The sequence below is a fragment of the Bos indicus x Bos taurus genome, chromosome 28 (assembly GCF_003369695.1).
Source record: "Bos indicus x Bos taurus breed Angus x Brahman F1 hybrid chromosome 28, Bos_hybrid_MaternalHap_v2.0, whole genome shotgun sequence".
NCBI lineage: Eukaryota > Metazoa > Chordata > Mammalia > Artiodactyla > Bovidae > Bos > Bos indicus x Bos taurus.
The window spans coordinates 23524986-23545252 of NC_040103.1; the positions used below are offsets into that span (position 1 = coordinate 23524986).

The window sequence follows — 20267 nt, forward strand, 5'->3', positions numbered from 1 at the left end:
TGATCTTCATTTTTTAAATGCTGAATTTTAGTCAGCTTTTTCATTCTCCTCTTTCACCTTCATCAAGAAGCTCTTGAGTTCCTCTTCACTTTCTACCATAAGGGTGGTGTCATCCACATATCTGAGACTACTAATATTTTTCCAACCAATCTTGATTCCACCTTGTGATTCATCCAGCCTGGCATCTCTCATGATATACTCTGCATATAAGTTAAATAAGCAGGGTGACAATATACAGCCTTGACATACTACTTTCCCGTTTTGAACCATTCCATTGTTCCATGTCTGGTTCTAACTATTTCTTCTTGACCTGCATAGAGGTTTCTCAGGAGGCAGGTAAGGTCATCTGGTATCCCCATCTCTTGAAGAATTTTCCAGTTTGCTGTATTCCACACAGTTTAAGGCTTTAGTGTAGCCAATGAAGCAGAAGTAGATGCTTTTCTGGAATTATCTTGCTTTTTCTATGATCCAACAGATGTTGGCAATTTGATTTCTCATTCCTCTGCCTTTTCTAAATCCAGCTTGTTGATTTAGAAGTCCTCTGTTCACTGTTGAAAACTAGCATGAAGGATTTTGAGCATTACCTTGCTAGCATGTGAAATGAGTGTAATTGTGTGGTAGTTTGAACATTCTTCGGCATTGTCCTTCTTTGGGATTGGAATGAAAACTGACCTTTTCCAGTCCTGTGGCCACTACTGAGTTTTCCAAATTTGCTGGTATGTTGTGTGCAGCACCTTAACAGCATCATATTTTAAGATTGGATATAGCTCAGCTAGAACTCCACTAGCTTATAGTAATGCTTCCTAAGGCCCACTTGACTTCACATTCTAGGATGTCTGGCTACAGGTGAGTGTCTACACTATCGTGGCTATTCAGGTCATTTAGACTTTTTTTGTACATTTCTTCTGTGTATTCTTGCCACCTCTTCTTAATCTCTTCTGCTTCTGTTAAGTCCTTACTGTTTCTGTCCTTTATTGATAATGTCAAGAACAATATTACATAGGAACCTTAAATGTAAGGACTATGAATCAAGGCAAATTGGATGTGCTCAAATAGGAGATGGCAAGAGTTAACACTGACATTTTAGAAATCAGTGAACTAAAATGGATGGGAATGGGTGAATTTAATTCTGATGACCATTATATCTACTACTGTGGGCAAAAATCCCTTACAATAAATGGAGTAGCCCTCATACTCAACAAAAGAGTCTGAAATGCAGTACTTGGATGCAATCTCAAAAACGACAGAATGATCTCGGTTCTTTTCAAGGCAAACCATTCAAAATCACAGTAATCCAAGTCTATGCCCCAACCACTAATGTCGAAAAAGCTGAAGTTGAACTATTCTATGAAGACCTACAAGACCTCCTAGAAGTAACACCAAAAAAAGATGTTCTTTTCATCATAGGGGACTAGAATATAAAAGTAGGAAGTCAAGTGATACGTGAAGTAACAGGCAAGTTTGGCCTTGGAGTACAAAATGAAGCAGGGCAAAGGCTAACAGAGTTTTGCCAAGAGAATGCATTCATCATAGCAAACAACACAACAACTCTTCCAACAACACAAGAGGTGACTCTACACATGGACATCACCAGATGGTCAATATTGAAATTAGAATGACTATATTCTTTACAGCCAAACATAGAGAAGCTCTAAACAGTCTGCAAAAACAAGACCTGGAGCTGACTGTGGCTCAGATTATGAGCTCCTTATTGCAAAATTCAGACTTAAAGAAAGTAGGGAAAACCACTAGACCATTCAGGTATGACCAAAATCAAATTCATTTTAATTATACAGTGGAAGTGACAAACAGATTGAAGGGATTAGAGCTGATAGAGTCCCTAAAGAACTATGGAAGGGGGTTCACAACATTGTACCCAAGCCATCCCCAAGAAAAAGACACACAACAAGACAAAACAGTTGTCTGAGGAGGCCTTACAAATAGCTGAGAAAAAAAGAGAAGGTAAAGGAGAAAGGGAAAGATATAACCATCTGAATGCAGAGTTCCAAAGAATAGCAAGAAGAGATAAGAAAACCTTTTAACTGAACAGTGCAAAAAAAAAAAAAAGGGAAAACTGAAGTAGGTAACCAGGTAATCTTCCCCACTTAGGGATCAAACCTGCATCTCCTGCATTGGCAGGTGGACTCTTTACCAGTAAGCCCCTTGGAAAGACCAAGAATTTTTTTACTGCACTATAATAAAAGCTATATTGTCAGTACTTACCTTTTTTAATGTTCCTAACATTTATGTCATATGAATTCAAAAAGAGAACAATGAATATTACATTAATAGTACATTATAATTATTCTAAATCATTAATAATAAACTAGATATACATATTAGCTCATTCTTATCTGAAGATCTGATTTCACCCTACAAACATTAACTTTGTGAGAAGCAATTCTTTTCCCTGCCAGTGTTTCCACTAACAAGAACTTTCAAATTTTTACTAATAAACAGTGTGTATAACCCCTGTGATGTCTTTATTCTCTATCAAATTTACATTCATGATTGCTAGATAATGCTAAGATAAATTAAATAATAGATACACACACACACACACACACACACACACATATATATATATGTCATATATATATATATGACTGGCCAGGTCAGCTCAAAAACGGTATCTATGCAAAGCTCACAGCAAAGGCAGGTATTTCCTTCAACTTCCTCCATACATGTCTAGGAAAACAGGAGTGTTCTACAACTGCTTGATTTTGAAGTCAGAGAATTGGTTTTGTTCTTTCAGGATCCCAAGAGTACTCAATAATGGATGGATGGATGGATGGATGAATATATGGATGGAACAATACCTATTGATACTTATGTGCATATATTCAAGATATTAAATTCTGAATGTCATAGAAATTCAATTCTGAATAAATTCATAGCAGAATCTCATTCCTACAGAATCAAATTCATCTGAGGAATTTTCATCAAATAAATATTTGAACTAAATCTCCAAGTGCAGGATTTTTATGCAGTTGGACAGATGTATATACAGTATTGAGCTTCCTCGGTGACTCAAATGGCAAAGAATCCCCCTGCAATGCAGAAGACCAGGGTTTGATCCCTGGGTTGGGAAGTTCCTCTGGAGAAGGGAATGACTACCCATTCCAGTATTCTTGCCTGAAGAATTCCATAGGCAGATGAGCCTGGTAGGCTACAGTCTATGGGGTTGCAAGAGTCAGATACGACTCACTAACTAACCATATACAGTATCATCTCATTTGGTTTGAAGGTAGTTTCAACCAAAATCTGAATTAATTTAATAATAAAGTTGAAGAGAAGTTATAGCATCATTTGAAAGCCTATTTATTTGGAAGACAGCTACAAGGATTCATGTAATCCTGAAGTACTGTCCTCTAGGTTCCAGACAGAAATAAGAAAGAACCCCTAAGAAAGGTGGAATATCAAGGTCCTACCAATGCAGGACAACTCACTAGATCAGGTATATAACAAACAGAGAGCCTGTTTTGTGAAGAATGCCAAAATGACAGTAAGCTGGTGAGGAAGAAAAAGCCATAGGATGTTAGAAATCATGACAGAAAACCAAATGTAATGCCAGTGGTCAGGGAAATCCTACTTAGAACCTCTCTATGAGGCTAAGTGCACTGCCAGTCATTCATAGAGTTCATCAGTTACTTGTAGCAATACTAAACACTGTTATTTGTTGCTTTGTAGTATTTATTATAATTGGTGATTTTCATTCTCACATATTTATACAAATCTAGATTTAAAATACCAATTGCTGTATCATTACGATAAGATCCTCAAGTGAACTGCTATAATGACAATTTCCAGAAAAAAGAAAAAGCGTGAGATTGTTTTCAAACTGATTAGCAACTGTACCTCATGGCACAACCATATGAAAAAAATACATTTGGAAACATAGGAGCAAGATTAGTGGGGCCTTTGAGCCATAGTCTCAATTTGGATTCCATTCACTTTACCTGGCAACAGAGCCAACTTAGCAGGCAGATTTTCATGTAAATGAAAACAGTTTGGGGCATTTTGCTTTCCCTCAGTAAAAGTGAAATATCACTTTTCACTGGCACTACAAAAATAAAACAGAGGTTAATATAGAAGGATCCAGGGCAGAGTCCATTACCGGGAGAACTAATTTGGCAGGTGCAACAACCTCTTGGAGATCATGGGCCATGATTCTAGTGAGTACTAACAAGTGAAACATGCAGGTGTAGAAGGTATTAAAGGACAAAGCACAGATATAACATTCTGAAATTTATAGGAGTAAAATCACCAAATTAAGAAAAATCACTGTATTTTCAATATTGTTTTTTATCATTTTATATATTTCAAATTTAAACTAATTCTGTATATGTATTTAAACTAATATCTTTATATAATTCTTTAAAGAGCTCAACAGCATTGAGATCTTTAAATAAAATTAATAAAAACTTTTAAATAATTGAAATAACAAATGAAGAAGTTCCCAAACATTATAATGCAGCTCCATGTGACTCATTATTAGTGTGGAGTTTTGAAATTCATTTTAGCCCTATACCTCTATCCTAGAACCATAATGACCTGGCCTTGACATCATAAGACTTTAACAGATTATCTCAGTCATACAGTTCCCATAAAACCCAGTCATCCAGGGATGAATATTTTTAAATTCTTCCCAGACTGTGCCCATTACTCTATTACTTAATTTATTCATGCATTCGTTCATTCAATAAATACATATTTAGTTCTTACTGGGACCACATGAAACAACAAAAGGCAAGGAAAACTGTGATTAGTCATAGATTTTGGCTCAAGGAGGTTATGGTTCTAATATAAGATATATGCACAAATAAAGACCACAGAAGACCAAATTTCAAAATATACATATCATAAAAGTGCAGAGGAAGTGCCTTGATAATTTAAGGAAGAGAAAGAGCAAGAATAAATTAATGGGTGAGAGAGATGCCAACTGGGGAGAAGAAAAATGCTCTTCCTACATGGAGTCTCTTCTTTTTCACTTGCTAAGTATATGCTAGAAGACTTTATGTTTCATCCAGAAGCCTTGAGGACAAGTACTTGGTGTATCTCCAGCATCTAGCCCAGTACCAGAATCAGCAAAGGCATTCAGCATGTCTTTGTTGAAGTTAATTAATTAATTAATGGATATTTCTATTTGGGTTTTTGGGTACTAGCATTTGAATTTATGAAAATACATTATAACCCCTAGTTATTTCTTGTTGCAAAACTGAAATAATAATAAATAGTTCTGTAAAAAATACAGAACTTCACTCACAATTGAAAAAGTCATTTAAATATTTGATACATTTTTAAATTGAATTTTAATGAAAGGAGAACTATTAATTTTCAAACATAATTCAATTTTTTTCACTTTGTGAAATCACTCTGCAGGAGTTCACTATAATGTTATTTTCACACAAAAGGCACTAGAAGAATTATTATCCTCCTGCAAATAGTGTTTTCTTTCACATTATTCACAAGTTATAGACATTTGAAATTTTTCAAAATCATATTGAGCTCCTACTTATTCTATACTTGTAATCTCAAGATAGCAATTGTTAGTTTAGTTGGCAACTTAGATCTTAAGAAAACACTAAAATTTAATATTATGGCATGGGTTATATGTAAGAATTTTAAAGTATAAAAAAACTAGTTTTGTTTTCTAAGTTTAAGGGTAGCATAACATAAATTCAGGCTTTTAATTACTGAAAGTGCTTCTTTAAATAAATTACTAGTAGAATCAAGATAACTAAAATTAATGCTGCAACAGTCTATTGTGCTCACATGAATTAAGCATTAGAATGCTTAAGAGCACCAGAGATAGATTGCTCTTCAAACAAATTTCAAAGTGTAAAGTATATTATCTTTGTGGGAGGATCTATAAAAATAACTATTGAATCACTTCTCCAGCAATATTGACTCTGGCCAATAAATCTGGAAAATAGCAAAACTATTTTCAAATAAAGATGACTAGTTTGTTTTGCATTCACAAAGTATAAATAACATAGGAGAATCAGCCAGAGCAGAGTATACACACACACACACACACACACACACACACATCCTTATATATGCACACATCTGTCTCCTAGCTCACTCCATCCTTTGCCTTCCTTTCCTCTCTTGCATATTTGTCTGTCTCCCCACTAGTCTATGATTGTGTTAAAATGCAGAAATTATATCTTATTTATATTTATTTCTGAACTTCCCCATTTCTGCACTCCAGCACTTACCTATTACACTTTTCCATACAGAAATAAATCAAAACAAGTATCAATTAATATAAAACAAAATAATCAGATTAACTGAGGTTTCTAACTTTTTGAATTTTGTGTTAAGAAAAACTAACATCATTTAATTGAAAAAATTTCTACCAATTTCCAAATCAACACAGATATCTAGCTTTAAAATCCCTAAGTTCAGTTCAGTTCAGTCGCTCAGTCGTGTCCGACTCTTTGTGACCCCATGAATCGCAGCACACCAGGCCTCGCTGTCCATCACCAGCTCCCGGAGTTCACTCAGACTCACGTCCATCGAGTCAGTGATGCCATCCAGCCATCTCATCCTCTGTCGGCCCCTTCTCCTCCTGCCCCCAATCCCTCCCAGCATCAGAGTCTTTTCCAATGAGTCAACTCTTCACATGACGTGGCCAAAGTACTGGAGTTTCAGCTTTAGCATCATTCCTTCCAAAGAAATCCCAGGGCTGATCTCCTTCAGAATGGACTGGTTGGATCTCCTTGCAGTCCAAGGGACTCTCAAGAGTCTTCTCCAACACCACAGTTCAAAAGCATCAATTCTTTGGCACTCAGCCTTCTTCACAGTCCAACTCTCACATCCATACATGACCACTGGAAAACCCATAGCCTTGAGTAGACAGACCTTTGTTGGCAAAGTAATGTCTCTACTTTTGAATATGCTATCTAGGTTGGTCATAACTTTCCTTCCAAGGAGTAAGCGTCTTTTAATTTCATGGCTGCAGTCACCATCTGCAGTGATTTTGGAGCCCAAAAAAAATAAAGTCTGACACCGTTTCCACTGTTTCCCCATCTATTTCCCATGATGTGATGGAACCAAATGACATGATCTTCATTTTCTGAATGTTGAGCTTTAAGCCAACATTTTCACTCTCCACTTTCACTTTCATCAAGAGGCTTTTTATCTCCTCTTCACTTTCTGCCATAAGGATGATGTCATCTGCATATCTGAGATTATTGATATTTCTCCCGGCAATCTTGATTCCAGCTTGTGATTCTTCCAGTACAGCGTTTCTCATGATGTACTCTGCATATAAGTTAAATAAACAGGGTGAAAATATACAGCCTTGATGTACTCCTTTTCCTATTTGGAAACAGTATGTTGTTCCATGTCCAGTTCTAACTGTTGCTTCCTGACCTGCATACAGATTTCTCAAGAGGCAGATCAGGTGGTCTGGTATTCCCATCTCTTTCAGAATTTTCCACAGTTTATTGTGATCCATACAGTCAAAAGTTTTGGCATAGTCAATAAAGCAGAAATAGATGTTTTAATGGAACTCTCTTGCTTTTTCCATGATCGAGCAGATATTGGCAATTTGATCTCTGGTTCCTCTGCCTTTTCTAAAACCAGATTGAACATCTGGAAGTTCATGGTTCATATATTGCTGAAGCCTGGCTTGGAGAATTTTGAGCATTACTTTACTAGCGTGTGAGATGAGTGCAATTGTGCGGTAGTTTGAGCATTCTTTGGCATTGCCTTTCTTTGGGATTGGAATGAAAACTGACCTTTTCCAGTCCTGTGGCCACTGCTGAGTTTTCCAAATTTGCTGGCATATTGAGTGAAGCACTTTCACTGCATCACCTTTCAGGATTTGGAATAGCTCAACTGGAATTCCATCACCTCCACTAGCTTTGTTCGTAGTGATGCTTTCTAAGGCCCACTTGACTTCACATTCCAGGATGTCTGGCTCTAGGTCAGTGATCACACCATCGTGATTATCTGGGTCATGAAGATCTTTTTTGTATAGTTCTTCTGTGTATTCTTGCCACCTCTTCTTAATATCTTCTGCTTCTGTTAGGTGCATACCATTTCTGTCCTTTATCGAGCCCATCCTTTGATATCTCTAATTTTCTAAAATCCCTAAAGGTCTCCCTAACTAATCTTACACATATTTTATCTGGGAATATAACTAAGGATCCTGTCCCAATCCAGAATGTTCTCCAGATTAGACCCTTCCCTTTACACTTGAATTTGCCCAATATGAGCTTAGTAAAAGCAAAGAGCTCTGATTTTGAGTCGTCATCACCATCTACCCACATCATGAATCCCTGATCAACCTCAGGTTTCTTTCCTGAGGACCCAAAGTGTAAAGCAGTATCATAAAGCTAAAGTGTAGCTTAGCAAATCATAGGTGTTTTCCATAAGAAAATTAAGATCCAGTGTTGACAACTGATGTCAGTAGTACCAGACACATTATACTATGCTCAACTCTTTAGACTCAAAAGCCAGTGTGATTTAGATAACATGAGGAATAAGCAATAAAGCATATTGGTTAAGAAGTCAGGGAACCACTTCAGCGATTCACCAGGTAAGTGAATTTAACTAATTAAACTATATAAATCTTAGTTTTTTCCAACTGTAAAACAGGAATAATTATATTTATCTTACAACAGCCATGGGAGGCTTAAATAAGATGACCTAAGTCCACCATGTAGCATGGTACCAAGCACACAAGAAAAGCTCAATAAATGATAGTGATAATAATGAGGGGAATTCAGAGACATGTCCAGGCAGGAGTTGACCAATAGATGGAATAAGTGCCACAGCCACGCAGGTGGGTAGGCAGAGAACCACTGTGGAGATCCCAAAGAATAAAGGTAGGACCAGAGGTAACATCTAGGCAGGCTTTGACACTCTCACAGTGAACCAAGCTTCAATGTGACAATTTCTTACACTACATTTCCTTTCATTTTATCAACTGCTTGAATACTTAGAAACCAAAATAGTAATTAGTCATAAAATTTTCAAGATTCAAGCCAGCAGAAAAGATATGTTCTATCAAGTTTCCTAATATTACTCAGATAATACCAATGAAATAATATCAAAGACACAACTTTCTATTTTTACCATATTTAAAGCTACCAGCCTGTACACAAAACTCATGTTTGGTAGCACAGAAACAAATGTTTGGAACTAATCCCCAAACATATATCAAGTTGCACATACTCTAATAAAAACAAAGTCTGTCTGGAAAACTTCCATAAGCTTATGTAAATGAAATCAAAAGTAGGGGCATCAAGATAAGTAAGAATAAAGCTCTTATCAAGCGCATTTTGAAAAAAGTTAAAACACTTTAAATAAATTAAGAAATGTATGCTGCCAAGTCACTTCAGTCATGTCCGACTCTGCGCGACCCCATAGGTGGCAGCCCACCAGGCTCCCCTGTCCCTGGGATTCTCCAGGCAAGAACATTGGAATGGGCTGCCATCTCTTTCTCCAATGCATGAAAGTGAAAAGTGAAAGTGAAGTCGCTCAGTCATGTCCGACTCTTTGTGACCCCATGGACTGCAGCCCACCAGGCTCCTCCGCCCATGGGATTCCCCAGGCAAGAGTACTGGAGTGGGGTGCCATTGCCCTCTCCAAGAAATGTATAAACACTGGTATAATACACATGTATTTATACTCACATATATCTATATGTACATATGAAATAGTGTTTATAAGGAAGCCAATTTCCCATAATAATGTATATTTCAAATCTTATTTCTTTGCAAAGACAGAGTAATGTTGCATACATGATAAAGAAAAAGAAAAAAAAGAAGTATTCACTATTTTCTACATTCTGCTTACATTTAATTAAACAGAAATATAGCTAATCTACAGAAATGAATTTACAAATATTTAGTTCTCTTTATAACTTTACTGATTAGGCATACTATTTATGCAGTCACTAAAATAAACAAGGTAATACTATTTTGAGCAAGATAATGGCAACAGAAATGCGAGAAGTAATGCATGTAAAAGATACATGTCACTCATGTCAGTAAAGTTACTGACAAATAACGGGACATCTGGAACAAGGGACAAGGAAGAGCCAAATGGATTGGCAAAGCTGACTTAACCTGGTGTTCCCCAAAACAGAATAAGGGCCATGGGAAGAAGTTAGGTTGGATCCAGAAGTAATGAGCCCACTCTAAGACAAATTTAGAGACAAATTAGAAAAACACTATTCTGAAAAAATAATGCTTGTTTCTTACTTTATATATTAACAGGTAGAAATAAACTCAGTTGAAAATTTCTTAAATTTAGAAGAATAACAAACGTAATATAATAGGCACCTGAATTATAACATAAAATAAAGAAAAATATGTCTTGATAGTGATAAAGGCTAGGTCTCAAAAAATTAATTCCTTCATGAAGCAAGTCTGTTTTTTCACTGCATGCAAATTATTGAAAAACAAAACCCTGTTAGCTACAAAAAATTTAAGTATCAATCTTTCAAAAACCCACAAATGTAGAATACTTGTTAGGTAAGATTGGCCTTATAAAAATGGAAGACTTCCCCTGTGATATATGGGAACAGTGTGAGCATTCTGCTCAATGAAAATCAATAGAAATATTTATAATTACAAAAAACTCTACTCAGAAATAACACTTAACAAGCAAAAATTTCCTATATTTTGCAATTCTAGAGAAAAAAAAACAGGCTTTTTCTATTCCCTTTCAAAAATGGGCTGTCATTTTTGTTCTGTAGATACTTACTGTACTTAAAATAATCTTTGCTATCCTACAGAAAAGATGTTTAAATGGCTTATAACTAATTAGAATATGAACAATATACATTAACATTCATATATACACATGTGTTTGTACAAATACACATAGATATTATTTTGCAGTGAATACAGGATTATTAAAATGACCATTTTTATGTAATCACAAACTGGAAACTTTAAAAAGCTATTCCTTCCCCTTAAAGTCGCAAGAGTCCCATTTTAAGTAAATGGGAAAAACTACTGAATAATGAGTTACTTTTATTCATCTAACATTATAAAATTTGTGTGTGTGAAAGGTACATATAAGTGATGCTGAGAGAGACAGTGGAAAATTACTGCTTAGGCATATCATTGATGTAAAGAAGTAACTAGTTTAGTAGACTAGAAATTTTTCCTGAGGGGAATTTCCTAAATAATGGGTTAGCTACTAGCTCAACATTAGAATAGCATATAACGATTTCTTAGCTCAGACTCTAGATTATATTCCTTTGTGGAGAGTTAAGTTTTCATATCCCTGGATCTCTATAAGTTATGCCTTAAGAATAATTAACTCATCTGAAAAATACTTACCTAAAGCAATGAAGAAAATCACAAGTAATTAAAAATAGGAGTTCATCAGGTTAAAATTCACTGAAAGAAACTGTTCTCTCAAAAAGATAGGACAAGAAGATTCTACAGACACTTTAAATAGAGCCCTGATCAAAAGGTCTGGGAAGCAGAGCCTTCTTAGATTTATATCACCTACTGCCCTTCTTAAAACATTTCTGACTAGCTAATCAGGCACTCAAGTTTGCTGTTCATTTTCATTTCATAAAAGAACATATTTGGGTCATCTTCAGGTAGGTTGACTAAGTGATTTATTTTCCAAAATGGGGCAAAAGCATAAACTGGGACTGCCCTGGTGAACACTCTGTCCATAGGGGAGAGCTTGGCTGTGTGCCTCTCCTGCTTCAGCATATTAATAGAAATCAGTTAAAAATGGAGAAAGGGACCAAGACAGAGAAGATGAATAGAGCACACCCAGGTCAGACCTGAAAGGGAAAAGAAAGCAAAGGGCACAAGGTCATGTGACTGCTGATTACGTGAGGAAGGGGAGGGGCTGTTGTATTTACTGACTGAGACAAGGATTTACATGGATTGTATCTGAGTCTCAGGCTATTTGTTTAGTGCCAGTGGCTAGCTTTTCCATCACTGTGCTGGGCTGTGCTGTGCTAAGTCACTTCAGTCGTGTTTGAATCTTTGTGACCCTATGCACTATAGCCCGCCAAGCTCCTCTTTCATTGGGATTCTCCAGGCAAGAATACTGACGTGGGTTGCCAAGTCCTTCTCCAGGGGATCTTCCTGACCCAGGGATCCAACCCACATCTCTTACAACGTTTCCTGCATTGGCAGGAGGATTCTTTGCCACGAAGGCCACCTGGAAAGCAGTCAGCCACTGTGTTTGTCTGAGTGTGTGTGTGTAAACAATCTCTCTCCATATGAGCATCTCTGGTGGCTCAGTGGTGAAGAATCAGCCTGGAATGCAGGAGATGCAGGTTCGATCCCTAAATTGGGAAGATCCCCTGGAGAAGGAAACAGCAACCCAATCCAATATTCTTGCCAGGGGAGCCTGGTGGACTACAGTCCAAGGGTTGCAAGAGTCGGACACAACCTACCAACTAAACAACAACAAATAGGTGTAGTATACACCTATATATATTTTATATAATAAAAAATATGAAATATTTTGCAGTGTCTAAATATGTCTAAATATTTAGACAATTTGTCTAAAACTAATGTGTCATCAAAATTTGCATTTGATATCATAAGTAATTGGCCACAAGAGTATGTTCATTTATGTACAATAAATATATGTACAATATTTCCATGCTGTATATATGTGTATGTCAGTATATGTGTGTATTCCTTATAAATATACATGTGAATGTAACTAATCCTTTTAGATTTTCAAAATCAATAAGTCAACCTGGGAAAATCTACTATGATTTTATATCCACAGGTTTAGTTGTTAAATTCTACTCACTAATACAATTGAGTATGTTATTTTCTTGATATTAAGATACCAGATCAGATCAGTTACTCAGTCATGTCCAACTCTTTGCGACCCCATGAATCACAGCACACCAGGCCTCCCTGTCCATCACCAACTCCCAGAGTTCACTCAGACTCACGTCCATCGAGTCAGTGATGCCATCCAGCCATCTCATCCTCTGTCGGCCCCTTCTCCTCCTGCCCCCAATCCCTCCCAGCATCAGAGTCTTTTCCAATGAGTCAACTCTTCGCATGAGGTGGCCAAAGTACTGGCGTTTCAGCTTTAGCATCATTCCTTCCAAAGAAATCCCAGGGCTGATCTCCTTCAGAATGGACTGGTTGGATCTCCTTGCAGTCCAAGGGACTCTCAAGAGTCTTCTCCAACACCACAGTCCAAAAGCATCAATTCTTCGGCGCTCAGCCTTCTTCACAGTCCAACTCTCACATCCATACATGACCACAGGAAAAACCATAGCCTTGACTAGACGAACCTTTGTTGGCAAAGTAATGTCTCTGCTTTTGAATATGCTATCTAGGTTGGTCATAACTTTCCTTCCAAGGAGTAAGCGTCTAATTTCATGGCTGCAGTCACCATCTGCAGTGATTTTGGAACCCAGAAAAATAAAGTCTGACACTGTTTCCACTGTTTCCCCATCTATTTCCCATGAAGATATCACCAGCTTTAAGAATCACTTTCAGTTTCAGAGAAAATACATGTTAGACATCCACACTAATGATAAGTACCATCCCAATTTCAGAAAGATTAAAATGTGAAAAATATGACTGGACATTTAGAAAGTATAACTAAGGAGTCAGAAGTTTTAAAATAAAACATATACCCAAATAAGAGACTCTCTAAATATAATATGTGGGATTTTAAAATAAACAATGAGAGCTAATTACTTAACTGAAATGATTCAAATTAAGACTTACACTCCAGATACAAGCAGCCTCTAGATACTAAATCAAGCAGGACCTTGTCTGTGTACACACACACAGAATAAATGTATCATGGTTTGTTATTTTTCATAAATCAATACCATAGAAATTATAAATTATTCACAGTAGACTTAATTCCAAGTAAGCCAGGAATGATATAGCATACATAAAGCATAAGTTTCCATGACAAATAAGAACAAGCATATAAAATCCTACAGATATACGACCCATAACACATTACAGAGCATTGATTTCCCAGAGGCTAACGTGAAACTCACACACACGATAACAGTTCTATTTTCCTTCTCTCCTGTAACTCAAATGTATTCATGGTGCACAATTACTTTTGCATAATAGTATATTTCAGTTATCTGGGCTATTTCATCTGTAACAATAGGAGTTCTTCCTTATTTTAAATGACCATCTTTGGAAGCATCCTATTATTTTCTAATTAATATTTCAATCACTGTGATCATTCTTTAAAGTGCATGGCATCTTTTATTCACACATCAGAGAACATGCTTCAGATTTTTTAAAAAATCTACAAATAAATAGGAATGATTTTCAGGAATATAATTTTTTATATAGGATTATATTTCTGTCTCCAAGGACTAAGCTCTACACATTTGAGACATTGAAATGTTCACAATAAAAAGAAATAATAATCTCATAGGAAGTCAGTATTTTTATTTAAGAGAAAACAAGCAAATGATAGATCAACTAATTTTTATTAAAGGAAAAGTAAATAAAGGTAGAAGGATACAGTAGATGGAAAGAGAAGAGGTAAAAATGGTTCTTTGCATGGAGAAAAGGACTAAGAAAGTAAACAAAGAGGTAATGGATAAAACGCGGGCATTCTATTTTTCTTAGCTTTGGGCTCCAATCTTAGCTGAGATTAGAAACAAATTTAGTCTGATATGCTCTAACAGAAATATATTTTATCCACCACTAAACAAGAATGGGGTAAGGTTTTATCCAAGGTAATTCAACAATATGAATAAATAATTAGGATATTAAACAGAGATCAAGGCTGAAGATTCTTCAAAACCGCCTATTTTTTAGAACAACTTTTTTTATCTTATTGAAAAAATGCGAATAATCTCTAGACTTTGACATCTGAATACATTTCAATCTGCCTTTTGTCTGTAACACATGTGTTTCCCTTATGCTCACAATGGTCACTTTTGTTTTTTCTTCATATTTTGAGAACTTGCTTTCTTTTGTTAAGCTGCAACCAGCAAGAGTCCCTTCCATATATATATATATAAAACTGATCCCTTCAAACTAGCATCATGCTTTGTTGCTTTTAGACCTTAATAGGAGCCATAGATTCTTTCTGGGAGTTTTCCAAACTTTAGATTTTAGATATATGGATCAAGATACAGATGTTAAAGTATCAAAGAATCCTCACGGCAAAATAAATATTAAGAAGTTACTGATCAGAGATACATTGTCACAATATTTACCGACAGTGACTGAGCTGTGACACAGGCACAGGGGTACAGGATTATTTCCAAAATCATGGCAGTCAGGCACTATCACTGCTATTGTCCAAAAGAGCACGTACGGGAGTACAGAAAAAATGCTTTTTAAAAAAGGTATCATGAGGATAACCCTATTCTTTATTTCATAGCATGTTACAATGTTATAGCTTTTTGCAATAATATTAAGCTACAGTATCCAGATTATATGAACACTTTAAAATGTAAAAAAAAAAAAAAAAAAGAAGAAGAAGAAAAAGTTATTGAGTAAAAAGAGCCAGAATGACTTGCCTAGACAATTCTCTTCCACAGTGACTCTCAAAGTGTGATGTGTGGATTAACAGCACCAGTCATATGTGAGCTTGTAAGAAATGCAAATTTCAGGTCCAACCCCAGACCTACTGAATTTAAAAAAAAAAAAAAAAAAAAAGCAGGGAAGCAGAGATTGGAGCTGAAGAAGGGGGAGGTTCTTTTTATATATAATGGGCTTCCCAGGTGGCACAGTGGTAAAGAGACATAAAAGACATGAGTTCAGTCCTTGCCTCAGGAAGACCCCCTGGAGAAGGAAATGGCAACCCACTCCAGTATTCTTGTCTGGAAAATTCCACTGGACAGAAGAGCCTGGCAGGCTATAGTCTATAGTGTCACAAAGGCTTGGAAATGACTAAGCGACTGAGAACTCAAACTTTGAAAACCACTTCAATGTTCAACTGTATTCTAATACCAAATAATATTTTTCCTAGTTTTAAAACCACAAATTTACCCCACTGAACGAAAAGCATTTTTTTTTCCCAAGAAAGCTTTTAGCATTTTCGGAATCACTTAGTTCCCTATTTATCTGAAGGTTCAAGTGAAGAAATAAGCAGCTCCTTTTCAGGCTTTAAAACTGTGGCGTTGTGTTTGCTAGTATGAGATTGAGGGACATTAGTGGGACCGTGTGGGGGGTTAGTCAGATCGGCATTTCAGACTCCAAATCTCACCCCCAAAACTGTTTGTCTTTTTATAACTGACTTTTCTCATGTCATTTTTCTCCAGATACCTTTATCAATGAATGTGTCAACTTTTCTGGCATACGACCAGCCCACAATAAGTTACTGTGGGGTGCATCATGAACTTCTCTCTCATAAGTCTTTTGAAACGAATGCACAGGAAGATACGATGGAAACACACCTAGAGACTGAGCTGGACCTGAGCACAATCACAGCAGCTGCCCGAATCACTGACCATAAACAGCCGCTGGCTTAACTGAGCCAAGTGGTAACCAAGAGTTACCACCAAACTGTGTAACCTCAAGGACAAAATGAGGAAGATTTGTTCATTGTGGACTCTAAAAACAACACAATCCCCTGTTAAAATAAACAAAAATCCAAGATTGATTTATGAAATAAAGAAGACATGAATTGTTTCAAGTCTACACTTTGTAATTAGCTAAGTTGTGCAGTATTTTTTTGACTTAAAAAGAGTATGACCCTGAAAAAAAATCTTTTTCTTTTTTCTCAAAATTCATCCTACCTATCTGTAAAAACTGTACAGAGCTAATGTATTTTTCATATTGTAAAGTTTCAATTACAAAAACAATTGGTATGTACAGTACCATAATTTAATTACATTTTACTTTACAAACTTTACACATTTCAGTTTCTAAAATTTTAAATTAACAAATATTATTTCTTGTGTTATTCAGAGTTACTCAGTTTTGTAGGGACTGTTTTGTTACTGCTTTTGTGCCCAGAAACCTTGACTCTAAAATTCTGTGCTGTGCAAAACATGCACGATTTTTATCATGCTTACTGCGTAGAATTTTATCTACTTGTTCCAGAAATAATACATTAACCAAAAAGGGTTTAATTGTTAAGACTTGTAAGAAGTTCTTCAATTACATAGACAGGTTTTTCTTATAAATGAAAAAAAAAATCAAAGATTTTTTTAACACTTCTCAGATTAACTGTTGCCTTGAATTACAGCCTAGTTTCTAAGCAGTGAAATGTAATGATAAAGAGGGATATTTTTAACAATATATTTCCGAATGAATGACTCATTATTTCATTCTTTTGAGTAACCCATTGTTAAGGGTGTGGGGGGGGGGGCATGGACAAAACATCACTGGAAACAAAGGCCGTAACCACAGCAACAGATTTTGATACACTTAAAAGGTGCAGCTGCCAGGGACAAAGAAAAACTTGTTAACATCTCATTATTTCAGGCCAAGGTGGGAGGATAAAGCATAATAATTGAACAGCAGACATTTTTCTCTTAATTAACCTGAAGTGGTTTACCTAAAAATAACCATCAGTCTGGGCAAAATGTGCCTGGTTTTTAAATCAATTTCTCGTTTAGAATGGTGAGGCTACATTTTAGGATCATCTCAAAGGGATGAAAATTTTCACTTTGTGTGAAAATATATATGAAAATTTTCACTTTGTGTGCTACATCAATTTTCTCCTGGGGGAGAACTCTAAATATTTACAGCTCATTCAATATAAACGAGAGCCATTGTGAAGAACTTTATCACTGAAGTAGACTGTAAACATCCTTAAAATATTCTGTACTGTTTATATTGCTATTTTATAATGAGGTTCACTTCCAAATTATCTGAAAAATAACTTAGAGTAATTTGAAACCACCCTGGATCCTATATTGATTATCTGATTGTATTATAAAGCCAATTCAATCAAATTATGAAAACTTGACTTTTCAGAGGCTGAAATAATCAACTTGTTTCTGTCCTTTGCTTGACACAGGTTACTGTTTTGAAAATATTGTCATTTTATCTATGGTATTCATACATTCTTTTGTGTTTTGTGAAACATATAAGTTTCAATTGCTGGTGTTGCCATTTTTAATTTATGACATCAAAAATAGGTTGGGAATATATCTAATAGGGATAAGAGAGTCAAAAATAATGAAGAAAATAATTTGTGAAAATTGATGTCAAACATTTAATTTTTTATTTCTTCCAAAGAAATTCAAATTTGTAGTTTTATGCAGGTTTATCATTGCAAATTTAAGAGCTTCAAGAAGAATGAATTTAAATAATGAAGAGCAAATTTTTGTTAAAAGTATAGTCAGAAGGAAAAAAAAATGTTGGAAGAGCAAACTTACTACTTTAAATGAAACTAAATGTCACAGTACTTGTATCAACTACTTTGCATTCCAGATTTTGTAATATATTTTGCATAAATTATTTGCTATTCAAAAATTTTTGTAATTTTCAGTTTAATTTTAATCTCTATTTTTTTCCAATTCCTCATTTTCTTGTAATTTATTACTGTCAGAATATTCTTAATCCTCTATACTGGGATTTTGCTTTGCAGTTAGCAAATCTATAGAGGATTAATTATGAATCTATTATGTGTGGATCTGAAATCAGATACAAAATTTTATTTATTATGTAAAACAAAATGTCATTTGCAATTTTTTCTTATTAGAAGTTGGCCTTGCAAAGATTCAAATATCTTTTAATTTGTGTAAATGAGCACTTTATATATCTTTCCAGACATTTTCAAATTGACAAACCATTTTTAGAAAGTTTAAGGCTCCAGGGAGCCTCACAAATATATGCCCTTTATTTCCTGAACGAAACCACTTTCTTTTTTAGGCATTTTAAGTTCCTCTAAAGTGAACCACTAGAAACAGAAGCATACACCTTGGAACCACAGCTCTGCGTATCTGAGGACTTACTATAAGCTACGTACAGTAAGAGCCAAGTAAACTTCGAATTTTTGTTTTCCTCATATTTGAAATTAAACCCAATGGACCTTTAACAGGAAAAAAAAAGTTCTGGGTTACTTGTTTGCTTAATTTTTATTTTACCATACCCAGGGGTGTGGGCGCTGGGGGAAAATGAAAACCTGCTAACGGAGATTGTGTCTGGAATATTTACATTTGCAATTTATACATTTGTGTCTGAAATCTTGTTTCTAACTTATCTTTTTCAGGATTCAATAATCTCCTATTTCTTCTTTCTAACCACTCCATGTCTCCCTACTTACTATTCATTTATTTAAACAACTGAAATACTTCTGTATTTGGAGTTGAAAAATGCAGTTTAGCCCCGTGTGGTTACAGTAACAGCAATGGCTGCAAACAAATTTATGCAGTGTTTTGAGGTTTACAAACCACATTTCACATTTTGTCTTTATAACCAGTGAAGACACATTAATCTCAAAGAAGTTGAAACTTGCCTAAGAACATAGGGCTAATAATTTATGGAATTGACCTACTCTCAAAATTCAGACCCTGTCCTATTAGTCTTTCCACTAATCTAAAAGCCTTCCCTCTCTAATTAGGGCCAGAGAATTTCCAGATAGTAAACAGCATTTTAAAAAATGTTTGATATGTTGTTTAGTCATCCCTAATTTAAATCAGTTCCTCTATCTGTATAACATATGAGCTAAATGGAATCTCTGTGTGCTATGCTGGGCTCTCACATTAAAACTCTATTCAGAAAGTATAACAAGTCATCAGTTTCTTAACAAATCATATTGTTTGTAAATATGTAGAATTGTTGCTTCCAGGAATTAGATGTATACCGGCCCCAAGGTACAGAATACAATTGAGAAGCACAAGATAAAAGACAAAGATCAAAATTGAGATTATGTGTAGAGTTATAAGGGGCTTCCCTGGTGGCTCAGAGGTTAAAGCGTCTGCCTCCAATGCGGGAGACCCAGGTTCGATCCCTGGGTCAGAAGATCCCCTGGAGAAGGAAATGGTAACCCCCTCCAGTATTCTTGCCTGGAGAATCCCATGGATGGAGAGACAGATTCAGTGTGTAAAATTGAATATACGTTTAGCACATGTTCAATTAAACTCAATTCAGAGCTAATTGGGAAAACCTTTATAATTTTCTTTTTTCCTTTTTTGTTTCAGCAAAAAATAATTATTGAACCATGAATTCTTATACCTAGAGAGAATAAAGAATAATTTTCTCTATTCTCCTGCCAACAAAAATGAAAAGCAATTCACCCAAACTGATGTACAAATGATAAAACATACGCTAATAAGTAAATAATATTCTTGATCAATTCATTTTTATCATCTCTATCCCTATTTCCAAAACCATAAAATCAGACAT

At 35.5% G+C, this 20267-nt stretch overlaps 2 protein-coding genes across 4 annotated transcripts in view; one reads left to right on the top strand and one right to left on the bottom strand.

The window, feature by feature from the left end:
• The window catches only part of LRRTM3 (leucine rich repeat transmembrane neuronal 3), a 212636-nt gene extending 193579 nt beyond the window's left edge, over positions 1 to 19057 (top strand). The window contains exon 3 of the mRNA XM_027530431.1: positions 16229 to 19057. Coding sequence (XP_027386232.1) covers positions 16229 to 16438 — 210 coding nt within the window. The 3' untranslated portion in view covers positions 16439 to 19057. The remainder of the gene's footprint in view (positions 1 to 16228) is intronic.
• Positions 1 to 20267, bottom strand: part of CTNNA3 (catenin alpha 3) — a 1910358-nt gene that overhangs the window by 1285113 nt on the left and 604978 nt on the right. The window lies entirely within an intron of this gene.